Source organism: Eumetopias jubatus, unplaced genomic scaffold (genome assembly GCF_037043125.1).
Source record: "Eumetopias jubatus isolate StellerSeaLion01/CBP00866 unplaced genomic scaffold, mEumJub1_p1.0 scaffold_1, whole genome shotgun sequence".
NCBI lineage: Eukaryota > Metazoa > Chordata > Mammalia > Carnivora > Otariidae > Eumetopias > Eumetopias jubatus.
Genome location: NW_028274807.1, coordinates 196,183,369 through 196,199,664, shown reverse-complemented (window position 1 = coordinate 196,199,664; position 16,296 = coordinate 196,183,369). Strand labels below are relative to the sequence as shown.

At 50.5% G+C, this 16,296-nt stretch overlaps 1 protein-coding gene across 5 annotated transcripts in view; it reads left to right on the top strand.

Annotated features, from left to right (window-relative positions):
• The window catches only part of CACNA1D (calcium voltage-gated channel subunit alpha1 D), a 292,448-nt gene that overhangs the window by 220,423 nt on the left and 55,729 nt on the right, over positions 1-16,296 (top strand). For all 5 annotated transcript variants that reach the window (XM_088028075.1, XM_028124508.2, XM_088028067.1 and 2 more), the window contains 10 exons: positions 178-307; positions 3,648-3,707; positions 6,372-6,478; positions 8,029-8,116; positions 8,749-8,856; positions 8,944-8,996; positions 10,385-10,531; positions 12,057-12,258; positions 14,264-14,422; positions 15,752-15,862. In XM_088028075.1, the coding sequence (XP_087884201.1) occupies positions 178-307; positions 3,648-3,707; positions 6,372-6,478; positions 8,029-8,116; positions 8,749-8,856; positions 8,944-8,996; positions 10,385-10,531; positions 12,057-12,258; positions 14,264-14,422; positions 15,752-15,862 (1,165 nt within the window). The remainder of the gene's footprint in view (positions 1-177; positions 308-3,647; positions 3,708-6,371; positions 6,479-8,028; positions 8,117-8,748; positions 8,857-8,943; positions 8,997-10,384; positions 10,532-12,056; positions 12,259-14,263; positions 14,423-15,751; positions 15,863-16,296) is intronic.

Sequence of the window (16,296 nt, the reverse complement as noted above, 5' to 3'; positions counted from 1 at the left end):
CCACACAGAGCCGTGGCACTGTGGGCCCTTGGGGTCTCCCTTCTGGCACTTTCCAGGGGCTCGCAGTCCGGTGGCTCGGGTTGGCCAGGTGGGGGCACGGGCAGCATAGCAGACCGCTGTCCTCTGCCTGACCTGTCACCGCCGAGGGCTGTGTCCATGCAGCGGCTTTCCCCACAGGATCCGCGTGGGCTGCCACAAGCTCATCAACCACCACATCTTCACCAACCTCATCCTCGTGTTCATCATGCTGAGTAGCGCCGCCCTTGCCGCCGAGGACCCCATCCGCAGCCACTCCTTCCGGAACACCGTAAGTCGCGGGGCAGGGACGGGCGGGCGGGTCTTCGGCTGGGAGGAGCACTGGGCTGTCTGGCAGGGGCCGTCACTCAGGGCTAAAGGCTAGAGGCAGCCTCTTCTCATTCACCTGGAGGCATCTGGTATTTCAGGACGTGCGTGCCGGCGGTTTTGTCTCAGCCAGACAAACCTGGTTTGAATCCTGTCCACGACACTTCATTTCAGATACTCTGCAGTAACTTATAGTGCATTCAGGAGCCCCGCTTCTCCCTCTTTGTTCCTTGCTGCCAGCATTTTCGTCCCTCTCTTCCCCTCCCTGGTCATATTCATGTCCACACCTGTCTTGAGATTTCTGCCCGCATCCAGCAGGAGAGAAAGTAGAAATGGAACCAGGTATGTCGCGTGCCCAGAAGCTCATATTTAGGGTTGGTGGGAAGATGTCTAGCTGACGTGGGCTGAAATTCACAGAGCCGCTTGGTCTCATCACTGGGGGAAACACAAGCTGGGTGGGGGCGACGGCGGGTGGAACCCCGTGGTGCAGTGGAGAGGAAGAACTGTGTTTTGGTGGGGCCAGGAGGCGGTTTTACGAAGAAAACAAGTGGGCAGTTTTCTGTTATCAGTTTTGTACTTTAGGGAGGAGAGCACCCTTCCACGGCATCTGTGCTGCTCAGAAATTGTATCCAAAACAGTTCTTGCCTGAGCTGTCCCACCTTAAGAGTTCAGCTCATTCAGCACTGAGAACAATGCAGAGAGTGAGAACAATCCCAAGGTGACACAGCTTCGGAAGCCCCATAGTCTGTTTACTGCTTTGGCCTTGATACCATAGTGCAGTTTCAGGTGGTTATCGGGAAACCCAGGAGAGGGAGACCCGCAGGTGTGCGAGGTCATCGGCATTGGTGCCTTGCCTGGTGCGTACCTCTCTGCGGTCGTCAGATTTTTAGAGATTTGAGGATTAAGACAGATCCCCAGATTGGTGTCCCGGGATTTTGGTTGTGACCATCAAGCCTTGTGCTGTATCTTTTCATTTCCAGGGCTGTCGGTTTGCAGCCTAGCAACCCCAATCTATCAGACTGATAAAACATGGGCACTCTGATGTGCAGATTTTAAAACAACTTCCTTCCTAGGGCACATGTTGGTGTTGATGCAAAGACGAAGGCCCTGCACCCGTCCTAATCTGCACTCACAGATCAGGGCTTGTGCTAGAGACGCTGAGACTGTCTCTATCTCAATGTTCAGATAGAACGTGAGCTTCATCATAGACATGAAGCACAAGGGGAAGAAGCTGTTTGGAAAAAAATACCGTTATTGACAGAGTAGGTCAGGAGCTAGTCTAGAACACAGACTGACTAAGAGTTAATTTACAGGGGGCCTCATGTTCTTATTTTTTATTGTAATTACTTCCCCATGAGCTTATTTCCCTGCCCTTTTTCCAAGAATGTTACTGTTCTTAAACAGATGTACATATGTGTACATATATTGCCTGTAAAATACTATATAGTGTTTATTGTGGTAAAGAATACTTAAGGTGAGATCTACTCTCTTGATAAATTAAGTATATGAGTTAGCATTCTTAACGGTAGGTAGTGTGTTGTAGAGCTGGTCTCCAGAAGTTACTCATCTTGCCTGACTGAAACTTTACACCCGTTGAACAGCTCCCCATTTCTCCCTCCCCCAGCCCCCGGCAGCCTCTGTTCTCCTTTCTGTCTAAGGGTTTGGCTACTTTAGATGCCCCCATGTAAGTGGACTCATGCAGTGCTTTTGTTGTTGTTGTTGTTTTAAGCTTAGCTGAGTTATTAGTGAAAGAGGTCTGAATAAGGAAAGAACAGCTTGCATCTAGGAGCTCTGACCTCCAGCACCAAAGTTGGATTGCTGGTATGTGGGCAGCGGTGTGTCTTGGCTACGTGGGTGCTTTCTACGTGAACAGTCCTGCTGTGACCTGGGATGGAGGAAGGGGCAGGGGCTTGCTGTGTGCTGGAAATACCTTTCATTGCCTGTCTAGAAACATAAATATACAAAAGGTGTCCAGCAAAATCTAGAAATCTCTAAACAGAAACGGTTGGGGCAATGAATACCCTCCAGAGAACTTGAGCTGAAGACAGTTGGCCTTTGCAGCAGGGGCCCTGCCCTTACTGTGGTGGAGCAATCAAGGACTCCCCTGGGCTGGATCCCAGACTTGAGTCATAGGACCCGGGGTTCTCGACTAACATTCCACAGACCTCACTCCGCCCGACCCTTCCCTGGCATCCTCATCTGTTACCTGAAGGGAGTTGGTCTGGGGGATCTCCATGGTCCCTTCGGCTCTGATCTCTTCAGTGCTTTTGAAGCCATAGGGCATGGCTGTGAAGAAGAGCAGCAGCCAAGATGGCAGCCGAGATGGCAGCCAAGATGGTCTCTGCAAGTAGCAGAGTCTTGGCTGCCATCTTTGTGGCGGAGGGTTCCCTGTGAGTAGCCTCAGTCGAGCAGTCAGACTCTTGCCGCTGGTGCCCACCTGCCCTACCCACCTGTCCACCCCCACGGCTCTGAGAAGAAGCAGGGTGCCCAGAAGGGTTCCCTGAGCAGGACTCAGTTGGAGAGTAGATGGTATTTTCAGGAAATCTGATAAAGTAAGCTGGACTGATAATTCAAAGGCCAGGTCAGTCTGTTCTTTGCTTGGGCCCAGCTGGGTAAAAACTAAACAAAAACTCAGTGCCGGGAGAGAGCCGTGTTAGAAAAGAGCGGAGGCCAAGAGTTTTACTTTCCAAGTTACTTGGTAAAGTAAAAGTACAAGTTCGCTTGTAAAGTCAAAATCTTCCCTGAGGACTTACCAGCCCTGCACTTCAGTGAAGGAAGGGCATTGTGACTCCCAGATGACATGGGCTGGAATCGGAAGGGGCACATGGAAGCTTCTGGCCCCCGCTGGCTACCACTCACACCTTCATTTACATTTCCCCACCAGTCCGAGGCCCAGCTAGATGACGCCCTATCCCATTCAGCCAAAAAGGCAGTTAAAAATCCAACATAGTGTATAACACTCCAGTTTATCTGGTATCGCCAGTTTGTCAGTGTTGTGCTGTGATGAGCAAAGGTTGTGTTAATAAAGCACTTGTAGAAATGAGCCTTTGTCCATCCATGACACCAGACAGGGAAGAGAGTCCGCATGAGTAGTTGAAGGAGGTGAGTGTCCCCAGATGCTCTTCGTTGGTCACAAAGCTGAGCCATAACCGGCCGGGGGAGGTGACGCACCTGCCCCCAGAGCGGCGGGCCTGTCTCAGGAGGACGGGGGTCTGACTGCATGCAGGGGTTCTGCCTGTGGGTGTGCAGCTGTCCGAATTTGTCTGGATGCCTGTGTCTCATGTCCACAATGTTGTACCTTGCAGATACTGGGTTACTTTGACTATGCTTTCACAGCCATCTTTACTGTTGAAATCCTGTTAAAGGTAATGGCTTTTTCATTGATCCTCACCTATCCTAAAGCAGCTGTAGCAATAATGGTTGCAATTCTTTGTTTACCTTCCAGATGCTAGGTTATGCAGATTATGTCTTCACTGGTACTTTTGCCTTTGAGATCGTTTTGAAGGTAACAGGTTCCACAGCCGTGTGTCTAAGGGGCCTGCTCCTGTGGGACACGTGGCAAAGAAGCGTGAAGTGCTTTTGACTATTTTTATTTTTTGCCTTCTGTGATCAAGCTACACTTTTTTTTTTTTTTTAAACCAAAGGACTTTTTTTTTCTGTAACCATTCAACTTGTTTTTGCTGTTTCTTTTTAACCTTTCAATGCATGTAGGAGCTACTTTGGCTTCATCATAGTGACTGGAAATTATTTTGCTCCTTAAATATATCCTCTGAAATTTGTCATCTGATAACAGATACATCACTCTGTGTGAACCTTCTTCCACCTTTCCTGACCTCAAAGTCAGAGGAGAAGCATTTATCCTATGAAGGGAATGTATCTCCTTTCATTTCTTTGACTGAATTGTTTTCAGTGGCCTGAAATAGTAACACGCTATTTTCTTGCAATGGGATTTGCAAGATAACCCGGGTCTTTTTGTGTTAAGATATTTTATATCTGTTTTAATGGATGGGCTTACATTTATGCAAACAAAAGGAACACGCTTTGGACGGGGCGCCCTAAATATACTGCCCATGCATGAGCTCACACTTGCCATTGCTGCATGTGGTTTGTGGACTGAGTGTGATGGCCCCCCGGGGCGAGCTCATTCCCTATGCACTCAGAAGTCTGGAGACCTGCAGCAGACAGCTGAGGAAACCACCCCCTCCACTTACTAAGTGTCATGGGTCATTGCCGGACCGGGATAGCGTGACCCGTGACAACTGTCAGAGCAATCGTCTCCTAGTGGGGAGACAAGATGGGAGATTTTCACCACAATTGTCTTTAAACCAACCATTTTGAGTTTTTATGTGTGCATCTCAGGGGGAAAAAACGTATTTTATGTCAGACTCCTGTGGAACTTGGGCTCTTTACAAAATCTTTTATAAAATAAAACCTCGCTGAACTTTGCCAGGGAATGGGGTACTTAGAGTTACTTTCTTTTTGTTGTTGTTGTTTAATGAAAACATCAGCGCAAAACCAACCAACCTCTACTTAAAACTTTGTTAAGAATCTAAAAATTCACATTCACTTTCCTGCCTTTAAACCATCGACTGTGGCTGACAGTTCTCAGTGAGAACCCTGCCCGGTTAGTGATTCTGGCAAAGTCACCACAGTGAGGAGCACAGACACATAATGCACAGGGCTTGGGGGTCAAGGACACTCACCCCACCTCTACTTGATCCCGAGCTACCCTTTTTTTTGTAATTTGCCTTCTTCTCAAACTGAGTGGGGGACACGTTCCACTTAGTCTGTTAGCCTGGTTCATCGAGGTTTTATTTTACTTCCCGCATTTTGTAGTGGTTAAATGAATGTAGTTACTCTTGGACTTTGGGGCAAATGAGATACAGAATTATTTAAAAGAAATTAAAAACAACTACTGCTTTTAAATTTCTGGATATTTGCTTCAGTGACTTAAATCTTCCAAGTTATTCTTCATTTTAAAGATGTGGTGGAGGGTGGAAAACAAAAAACCAGAAGAATTCAGCGAACACAGACTCGCCAAGAAGCATCTAGCATCGGAGGCGGTGGTTCCTGCTGGCTGTGGGAAGGCTGGGGAGGCTCTACGATGATTCGGTTGAATCGTACGGAATTGCCTTTTTTTTTTTTTTTTTTGGTCAAGAACGGCGGTGTTTTGGTGATTTCATATGGTCTGGTGTAACGGTTTCCCGACTCCGGTGCTCTGTCCTGGACTCACCTGAGCCTTCTCCACTTTTTTTTTTTTTTTTTTTTTTTAATTCACAGTGAACTTGATGTACTTTGCTGTTTTTACTCTGGGAATTTCTTCACTAAAGTCCTTTTGCATTGCCAGTAGGCACCTCTCTGGAGCACCCATGGTGTGGGCTCTGGGTGCATGTGGCATGGGACTCCAGGGCAGGGAGACTGCCCAGGGGAGAGGCCTGTGCTGGCTTCCTGACCACCCCTTGCACATGCTGGGGTCACTGGACCTGGAGGCACCGTTTAAACTGGATGTCTCCCTGAGGACCATCGGCAGCAGGCAGGGCGCTACCCGGTAAAATGGTGCAAGTCTCTCCGAACAGAGCCTGGGGGCACTGGGCTCCAGTGCTTTCACTAGTCCTACTGGGAAGGCCCACTGGGGCGACAGAGGCTCTCCTGGGCTCTTGGGGACCAGAGGCAGCGTGTTGTGGGTGGCCGAATTATCTGGGCAGCGATGATGTCCTGAGGAGCAGGGCCATGTGGACCCTTCTGGGACAGGCTCTTTGGACCTGCCCACGCTGGATTCCTACACGCAGTTTGTCATCGTTGGTATGGAGTCTAGACTGGTCTCTTCTTTTAAAATGTATCTGAAATCAGCTGCCCCTTTTCCATTTTTGAACGAATATCCAGGTCAGCCCTGTTGGTGTACATTTCTGGCTTCCTAATGCATGCTTGTTAGTAAAGTCATACTTTCCTCAAGGTTTTGTACAGAGCCCAGGTTTCTTTTCTTCTGAGAGAAAAAAATATCCATAAGTCACTCATGATTCTGTTTATAGATGGCGACTTTTGGAGCTTTCCTCCACAAAGGGGCTTTCTGCAGGAACTACTTCAATCTGCTGGATATGCTGGTGGTCGGGGTGTCCCTAGTATCATTTGGGATCCAGTAAGTATTCTGGGGTGGATGTGGGAGTGTGGGCACAAGACTGTTGGGCAGGATGGTTAATGTGAGGAATTTTAACATAATCCCTAAAGGCTAGGCATCATTTTAACAATTACATTTAGTTATCCCGGAAACCTTGATTTGTGCACATGCCGGAGAGCATTGGGACAGTTCACCATTTCCCCTGTTTCTCCTCTCCATGCCCCCTGCCAGGTTGGGCTTATTACTCTCTGTGATCCTGACTCTCAATAGAGAAGTCTTGACTGGGAGAGAGGGAAGCCAGGTTCTAGTTAGGATTCATCCAGGATCTCAATCCTCATTCAGGGTTGGTGGCAGGGGATGGGATCCGGGGACCCTCTCAGCTTGGCTATTGAAGGCTACTTCCCTCGATCACCAGGATATATCAGTTTCCATGACCTCCTCCTCCCGGCTTCTACAATTTTCAGCTAGGAGGCGGCGGAGGCCATAAGTTAGGGCCCTAGTGATGCCCCAGTGGCACGGTGCCTGCCGGCTCTACCTGGGGGTCTGGGGCAGAGGCTTCAGTGGGAGCATCCCGCAGTGGCCTTGCTTCCCCACTGACTTACAAGCACGTGTGCTCAGGTGCTGGCCATCAGTAACCCATATGAGAACATGTGCTCACCTACGACTTCTGAGCTCAAGTTCCATGGACAGGCTGCCTCCCCCTCAGAAGACCAAGGACCCCTGCCTGAGACAGCCCTCTGTGTTAGTCCTTATCTGTCACCGCTGCCCGGAGGGAGGGAGCCAGGAGTTGCAGCTGGAGGGGACATTCTCAGAGCATCTTTGCAGCTCCCATAAATTCCCAGCTGCGCCGGCCCTCTCTGCCTGCAGCCCTTGCCACTGCCTCCCGAGTGTGTGTGCCGGCCACCTGAGGGGCCCGGTCAGCTGAATTGTCCTTCCTAGTGCTGCTCCCTCTGCCCGGAACCCCTTCCCCCTTAGGCTAGCTAACCTGCCCCTCCCCCCAGGACTCACCAGCCTGCCACCTCCCAGGTTCCCCTGGGACGTGCTCTCCTGGCAGCCCGTCCTGCACCCCCTCCACTGCCCGTTCCCCCACACAGGTGGTGATTGCGTCTCTCCCACCCAACAGCAAACTCCTTGGAGGCTGGAGAAGCCCCACTCAGAGCAGGTCTCCCCGCTTGGAAAGCAAACCCCACCAAACAAAATCGCAGCCTGAAAGCCAAGTACTACCTAGCGTTTACATCGAGTGAAAAGAACAAAGCGAATTCCTAACTCATGCCTCTGCTGTGTTAACTGGGCACCTAAGTCAGGCCCTCTCTGAGTGCCCGTGGGCCTGGCCCAGGAAGGGCTCTGGAGCGTGGACAGGACGGGGAAAGACCTGCACGTGTGTGTGTGTGTCTCTCTCTCTCTCTCTCTCTCTTTCTCTCTCTCTCTCTCTCTCTCTCTCTCTCTCACGGCCGGAGGTGAGCTCAGCTCCACACAGGCAGTGGTCCTGCAGTGAAGACCGTCTGAAATAATTTCAGAATATTTTATCTGACTGTAATATACTCTGCCTTCGTTCTGTGCTCTTTCCTTAGATCCAGTGCCATCTCTGTTGTGAAGATTCTGAGGGTCTTAAGGGTCCTGCGGCCGCTCAGGGCGATCAACAGAGCAAAAGGACTTAAGGTTTGGGTTTCTGCCCTCCGGTCCAGGCTACTTTGGTTGGGAGCCAGAGCTGGGCTGAGGCTTGATGGGTTTTATATTGTTACATGTTTGGAAAGGATATTTCTAACTAGCAACACTGCCTCTGGCAAGTGCTGAAGGCATTTTACAAATGATTTTCTTTATCTTTGTTAATTTATTTTTCTTAACGTGATTACTGTTTATCACTTTTAAAAATTATTAATAATATTTTCTTGGGTTTATTTTGGTCTTTAAATCTCTTCTCATACAGGTCGTATAAAAGGTCTGAGGTTTTGCATTTTCCTGAGTCCATGTGTGGGGGGCCAGGGTCCGTGTGGACCTGTGTGCCAGGCAGTGCTGCACCCCCTAGCATTTCTTCGGACTAAGCTGCTTTGGAAGAGACCAGGGAGGGGCTGGTCTACAGGGGTGCTTCTCCCAGGTGGCCATGATGCACCAGGCGTAGCTCGCCACAGATAACTACCTGAAAAACAAGTGCAAGGGAATGCAAATTTGGAAAATCATATAAAAATGCACATAAACATTAGAAACTCTTAGCCGGTGTTAGGTCACCCAGAGGCTGAAACCACAGAGGCAGGTAAACCTCCTCTGCCTTCCCCTGGCTCCTCTCTCCCCAGCACGTGGTCCAGTGTGTCTTCGTGGCCATCCGGACCATTGGCAACATCATGATCGTCACCACCCTTCTCCAGTTCATGTTCGCCTGCATCGGGGTCCAGTTGTTCAAGGTACGGGGAACGTGCCTTCTGGCATGAAGCCCAACCAATCGCTTTGCAGGGAGCTTGCATTTGACTGCCTGTGTGTTTTATATGTAGGGAAAGTTCTATCGCTGTACAGATGAAGCCAAAAGTAACCCCGAAGAGTGCAGGTGAGTGTCCTGAGCACGAGAGTGGGGAATGAGGAAGAACAGATAGAAAAATTTCAAGGATCTGCTTGTGCTAACATTTCAGAAGTTTTCATCATGGACTGCAAGAAGCTTGTGTGCTCAGCTCATGGCTGGAGAGATGGAGATGATGGTGGTTTTATTTGAAGTGACATTCACATATCATAAAAGTAATCATTTTAAACTGTGCGATTCAGTGGTGTTTAGTACAATCACATTGTGGTACAAGCATGGCCTTGGTCTAGTTCCAAACCTTTGTCACCCCCAAAAGAATGGATAGATGGCTTTTCATGTTTGCCATAGAGTCTCTAAATGGGGAGAGGGAGTGCACTAAAGCCTAAAATAACAATTATGAACTGCCCCAGAGAGCCCTTCCCTCCAGCCACGTGGATAATTTTTCCCCACACCAGAACTCTGAAGCTCAACTCCCTGGCATTCAGGAGCTGGCTAGCCCCTTCCGACAGGTTCTCCAGGCTACGTTTCTCCCCTTGCTCCTGGCAAGCACATTTTGGGCGTATTTTTCTTTACAAGAACGGACAGGGGAGAGACAAGGTGGGAAACACCTGTGTCTCTTATCCCAAGATGTCCAGAACATGAAGTCAGGCACAGAACCACTGCCCAGAGTTGTAAGACCGTGTGGTAGTCTGTGTTTCCCCATCCTTTGGGGATGGCACCACTGAGGTCGGGCTCCTTGCACAGCTTGCATGTATTTGGGGTTTCTTTCCACCAGAAGGTGCAGTCAGAGTGTGCTGGCTGCGCATGACTGTATGTGCACCTCCAGGGCCGCCATCTGTGCAGGCTGGGGGGCAGGGGACGCCCCCTGCTGTTGAGCGGCATGGCAGCAGGCCGAAGACCCCTTTTCTCTCACTGAGCCTCTGCTTCCCTGTGACATAAAGACATGGCCCCTTTCCAGAAATGAAATTCAATGACAAATTCTGTGTACCAGAAATTACAGAATTATTTTAGAAAGAAAACTGGGAATATTTTTAGTACAGAACGAACGTCTTTGAGGACAACCAAAATGCAGTTAAGAGGATACCTGGGCTTGTTTCCCAGAGCTTCCAGAATTCTCCAGGCCGGAGCTTCTGATCCTTCAGTGTATGCTCTGAGGCCCTTGTATATGAGAGGTGTTTATCATTCGGTAGGTTTCATTTCTTATCAGGTGTATGCTGGCTGTCTGCCTAGTTGTTCTGGAGGATGCTCATTAAACTAGTAGGTACTTGATTATTCGGACCTTAGAGTAGATTTAAATGCAGGGCACGAGGAGGACAAACTCACATGGTGCTCAGCTGTGGGGCCTGGACGTGGGCTTGGGGCAGCTGTGACTGATTGCATGTCAAGCCAGGATGACCCACACTTCCTTTCCTCTCTAGGGGGCTTTTCATCCTCTACAAGGATGGGGATGTTGATAACCCTGTGGTCCGTGAGAGGATCTGGCAAAATAGTGATTTCAACTTTGACAACGTCCTTTCTGCTATGATGGCGCTGTTCACGGTCTCCACATTTGAGGGCTGGCCTGCGTAAGTATAGAGAACATCTTGAGAGTGTCCCAAGCCAGCCAGCCAGCCAGCCAGCCAGCGAGCCAGCCAGCCAGCCAGCCAGCCATCCATCCATCCATCCATTCATTCATTCATTCCATCTTCATTCCTAGTTCAAACGTGCTGGACATGGATGGCTGCCACCGTGCCGTGTCTTTGACCCACTCACTCACTCATTCATAAGAGGTGCTTTTGGTACTGGCCTCATGCACCATGCTGTGTTGAGCACTGTGGAAGAAATGGTTGTCTCGACATGTTCCTCCCTTTGAGGCCCAAACTCAGAGTCTCAGGCAGTTAGACCAGGCAGGAGGGTCTGTTGCATCAGAGATGTGCAGAGTAGGGTTCTGAAGAATGGCTAGGATTCTGATGAGTAAAGTTTAAAAAAAAAAAAAAATCCAGGAAGAAGGGAAGAGGTAGACTACAAAAGGAACGTCTCTTGCTCCTTTGTTACTCTGTGCTCTGACGCCCACGCTAGCTCCTGCCACCTGAATGGACATGCGTGCACGGCTTCCGATGTCAAGTTGCCACACCCAGAAGAACGGCAAAAGGTGGACGGGCTGGTTCTCCGGGGCCTGGCAGAACTCTCTGGCTGCATGGGAGAGTCGGAGTTACTGACAGGAGATCCTGTGCAGTGTGAGGATAGTTGGGTGGGGCTTGTTCATTAGGGAATTGGTCTGGGGAGCAGAGAGGCAGGAACGAGCCCCTTCACTCTGGGGGAGGCACTGGCTGCAGTCTTGGGTTTTCAGCAGTGTGCTTTAGTTAACCAGGGTGGCAGCCGAGGGGAAACCACTGGACTTGGGCCTTGGCGCTCGGAGCAGCAGGGCTCGTCTCCTGGCTCTGCCCCCAAGGAGTGTGACTTTGGTTACTTAGATCCCTCCCTGAGCTTCCATGTGTTGGGGATGACTGTAATGTCTGCTTTTCTAGATGGATGGGAAAGTGGCTAGCACAGTGCACCATGGGGTGGGTGCCTTGGCAGTGCTGAATCTACATCAATATGGGGATAAATTTAACTTGGGGATGTTACAGTAATTCCCCCCCCCCCCGCCTCCTGTTGAGAGTTCTGCTTAGTGTATATTTAATTTCTGTGTATATTTCAGTTTGGGGAACCTCTCTTAGTTCTTTGGAAATCCCGGGTTGCTTGCTTATTCTCTTCATTGGCATATGCACAGTTTTCAGTTCCACAAATGTCTTACACGTGGTGTCCTTCCTCTCTCCCACCAGGAGAAAGGAGCATTGTTGAATGGCTGTGAAATCTTTTGTTTTTCAGCCCTCAAAATATCAATCCCCAAATGCATCTCAGGTGTTCCCTCTCCAGGGTGCTGGACCAGCTGGGCCTAATGCCAGCCAAGGAGGGTGCCTCAGACCTGTGTGCATCCAGGGGCCTTGGGTGGGCTCCCGGGGAGGGCTCTGATGGGCAGGGCCCACGGAGGTGGTCAGAAGAGGCGCCATGGTCGGGCTACTTGGGCTGAGCGGGGGACAGGACTCACCTGGTCCTTCTGTTCTCCAGGTTGCTGTATAAAGCCATCGACTCAAATGGAGAGAACGTGGGCCCCGTCTACAACCACCGCGTGGAGATCTCCATTTTCTTCATTATCTACATCATCATCGTTGCTTTCTTCATGATGAACATCTTTGTGGGCTTCGTCATCGTCACATTTCAGGAGCAGGGAGAGAAAGAGTATAAGAACTGTGAGCTGGACAAAAATCAGGTTAAAGTCACACACTGTTTGGGCTTCTGTCCCTTGAGCAAGAGAGGAGTGGCTTGTCTTTGGCCAGCTTCCTCCATGCCCAGAGAAGGGCGTGCACCTGCTGGCTGTCCTGGGGCTCAGGCCCAGTTCACAGCACCCTCTCGGCCAGTCTGGGTCCTTGCTGGGAAGAGTGAGCTTCCCAGATACAGACTAGACCTTGTCATTGTGATTCACCCCACCCTGCAGATGAGAAGTCAAAGAACATTTAGGCCACCTTCTGCGGGTGTGACTGGCTAGTGATGGCTCAGAATCTTGGTGGGGGGATGTGGCCAGGGGCCAGAAAGTACCCGCTGCCTCTCCCACTGTCCTTACGGGGGATCCTGTCTGATGATCTCCTCCACCTCAGCACTGTTGACGTTTTAGGCTAGGTAATTCTTTGTTGTGCTTTTGTAGGATGTTCGGTAGAATCCCTGGCCCTATACCCCCTCGATTCCAGTAGCAACCCACCACCCTGGGTTTTGACAACCAAAAGACCTCTCTGGACATTGCCTAATGTCCCCTGCTTGAAAAACCATTGACTTAGGAAGAAGTAACCTATCCCACTGCAGGGAAAGTTACTAATGTTAAACCTGGGTCCAAGATTGCACTGGTGTCACTCTCTCGTAATCTACTGCCTTGTTTGAACCAGTCTCATAGCAGCAGGGGCCTTTGACTCTGATTGCATGAGGATGTGAGGGGGTCAGGAGAACTCCTCTCTGGGCTTGCTCCCTTCTCTCTAGATTGAGGGCACCCAGGAGTTGTTGTTAGAGGCCCCTTCCTGCCCTAACAGATGGCGAGATGGAGAATCTGTTATGGGAGTACCCCTGGGCCCTGGCTCGGTAGCACCCTTGTTTGATGATGACATAAGGAGTGGGGGTCATCTGCCAGTCTGGGCTTCCTGAGGGGAAGTGGCCGTGGTGGGGCAGTCTGTCTTGGGCTGCAGCTGTGCCCACTGGGGTGGTGAGGACAGGGCCAGCTGGGTTTGTAGGAAGATGTTGCTTTGAGTTGTCAGGGAACTGCTTCAGATCCCATCAGTGTCAGCTGGAAGCCTGGCACAGCTTTTCATCGCGCCCCCCCCCCCGCCCCCGCAGCACCTCCCAGCCCCCGGAAGAAGACTATCAGGGCAAGGCCCAGACTGGCCAGGGAGCAGAGCCTGAGCTACCATTGTGTCATCTCTTGAGGTCCAGAACAGGTTCGAATTGGGGGGGGGGGGCGCCCTGGACTCAGTGTGTGAGGTCGCAGCAGGGCCAGATCCTGATTGGAGGGAGCCTGTCTGGAGTCAGAAGCCAGGGTCAAAGCGGGAAACTGGGAGTCAGTCTGGGTCTAGGAGCAAGTGGTGCCGTTGGCTGAGCCGAAGGGGCTGGAGGCTCCCGCTGACCTGCAAAGGGTGGACCAACCTCAGCCCCAGAGTGAGTGGGAGGGACAGTGCTCTGGCCATCATGACTACCACAAGCTCCGGAGTCTCAGAAGGTCCCAGGGAGACACACAGCTAGTTCACCATTAGACACGTGTGGTTAATACCATCTGGCTCCCAAGAGGTGTCTCATGTGGATCGAGTCTTGGGGAGTGAGACCAGGCCCTTGGGCTCTGGAGGCTTTCTGTGCCTCTCATTCCCTGGCTTCCTTTCCTCGAGGTGGCCCCAGGCAGAACTGCAGGCATAACGCCCCAGTGTAGAGGAAAGGCAGGTCCTCAGGCAAGGCACTTCCCAGTCTGGACCTCTGTTTTAATAAGGAAAATGGAAGCACACTGGGTGCTCCGCTTACCGTGCCCCACCCCCACCCCCAGGTTGCTGTGAGGAACCGATGAGCTGGCGGAGCTAGGGGCCTGTGGCCGGTGATGTGGTGTGGTGCCTGTGGGGATTGCTGTAGTGGCTTCCTCTGGTCCACGGTCTCTTGCGGTGGGTGTGCCCCTTCAGAGCAGACGAGACCGGTGTCCTCCTCCCATGGGTGTGCTCAGGACCCCTCCTTGCTCTTTTCTGCCGTTGCAGCGTCAGTGTGTTGAATACGCCTTGAAAGCACGTCCCTTGCGGAGATACATCCCCAAAAACCCCTACCAGTACAAGTTCTGGTACGTGGTGAACTCCTCGCCTTTCGAATACATGATGTTTGTCCTCATCATGCTCAACACACTCTGCTTGGCCATGCAGGTAAAAATGGAGACAGCCGTGGGGATCACGTCTGGGCCTTCTGCACAGCCCCCTGCCCCAAATTCTGAGGGCAGAGTGCCGCCCCTCACAAGAGAATGCATTTGATTTTCTGATGAGTCTGGGCTGTAGTTTGGCCAGAGTCCCATTCTGGCTAACAGTTCTCACGGTAGGCGTTTAAGGTGGCTCTTTTGTTTTAAGAGACTGCCTGTACAGCGTGACCATAGGTGACATTTCCATGGGGCCTGAGCCTGGCATTCAATTCTACGAACACTTAACTGGGGGCCCCTGAGGCCAGGGAGCAGTTAAGGACTAAAGCTTGGTCTGTGTGGAGTGGGGCAGACAGGCGTTGCAATCCTGCCTTTACTCCTTACCAGCTGGACAAGGCAATTTAAATCCCCTGAGCCTTGCTTTCTTCACTGGCAAAATGGGAAATCTATCATACCTATTATCAGAGGTAAGGTTTGCACTGGATAATTCACATCAGGCCCTTGGCGCTGGGCCCATCACAGAGTTAACACCCAATGTTGAAAAACATAAGTCACATTCCTGTCTTCAAGGAGCTCTTAGAATGGTTAGAATGGTGGTGGAGAATCTTCCAGGTCATGGAGGAGAGTTTAGCTTGCAAAATAGCTACTTCTTGCTACCCTGAGGGCAAGGCATTGACTTCCTTCAGTTGGCCAAGTTGGTATTAACAGTGAGCATTTCCAGCAGTTATACTGTGAAGTAGATACTGCCCTAGGACAGAAGCAAAGGCCAAGGTCTAGATCCTCTTTCCACACTGACTTTAAGAACTTAAGCAAATCAAACCAACTCCCAGTGCTGTCTGGAAAATGGGTCTAAAAGCCACCAGGGATACATTCTCTGGCATGTTTTTTAAATTTAAGAAGTCTTTATGAATGAGCAGGACCCCATGCTGATGCAAGGGAAAAGTGTGAGGTCAAGATGTTATTGCCTTTTATTGAACGTGGACCTAAATGGCATCAAATTTATCCCCAACCGAATCCTGTCTTTGGTCATAAGCATTTGGGTGGGTTCTGCCTTGTGCCTGGGTCAAGGCCCTGAATAGAAATCCTGGGAGGAAGGGTGGGTTCCCTTCATCCTGAGCAGAGGAAATGGATGTCTTCCCCTTCATCTTCCAATCATCCTCATTCGTCAAGGCCCCCCTGTGCTTTGTGGTGAGTTAACCATGTGCCGTTGGAACCAGTGGAGGCTGCCTCCATGTCCAAGCAGAGGGTGGATGCCTGCAGGCAGCAGGGGGCTGGGGAGCCTCCTTTTGTGAGGCTGGCTGGCCTGGGCCCCTGAGAACCATTCCTCTGCCTTTGTCCACAGCACTACGAGCAGTCCAAGATGTTTAATGACGCCATGGACATTCTGAACATGGTCTTCACTGGGGTGTTCACCGTCGAGATGGTTTTGAAAGTCATCGCATTTAAACCTAAGGTGAGTCTCTGAGCCCACTTCTCAAAGGCTGTTGCTGAATCACTCTAGAGGAGCACACGCTTCCTGTTCGTCTTGTGTTACCGAGTGACGCTGAATTGTTGGGGCTGATAACTGGGTTATCACCTGAGAACATTCAAATCTGATTAGGGCATCTGGGTACATATGGGAAAACAAAACTACAAAACAAAACCTCATGAAAAGAATTCTGAGAAAAAGAAGAAGGGGGGACAGAATTGGGAATTTGTAGAATAGAGATGGTTTTGAAACCGGGTTTTCTCTCTAAAAGAGCCCATCATGCTGTCTCAGGGAAACTGGCCTTATTGCTCTAGCATTAGAGAAACTGTTTTAACAGAACCCATCAGAAAGAATTCAGCCTTGATTTGACTCTTAGGTTTCCAGGAGAAAGACCTTGGTTTTATTTGTCCTTGGTCTAC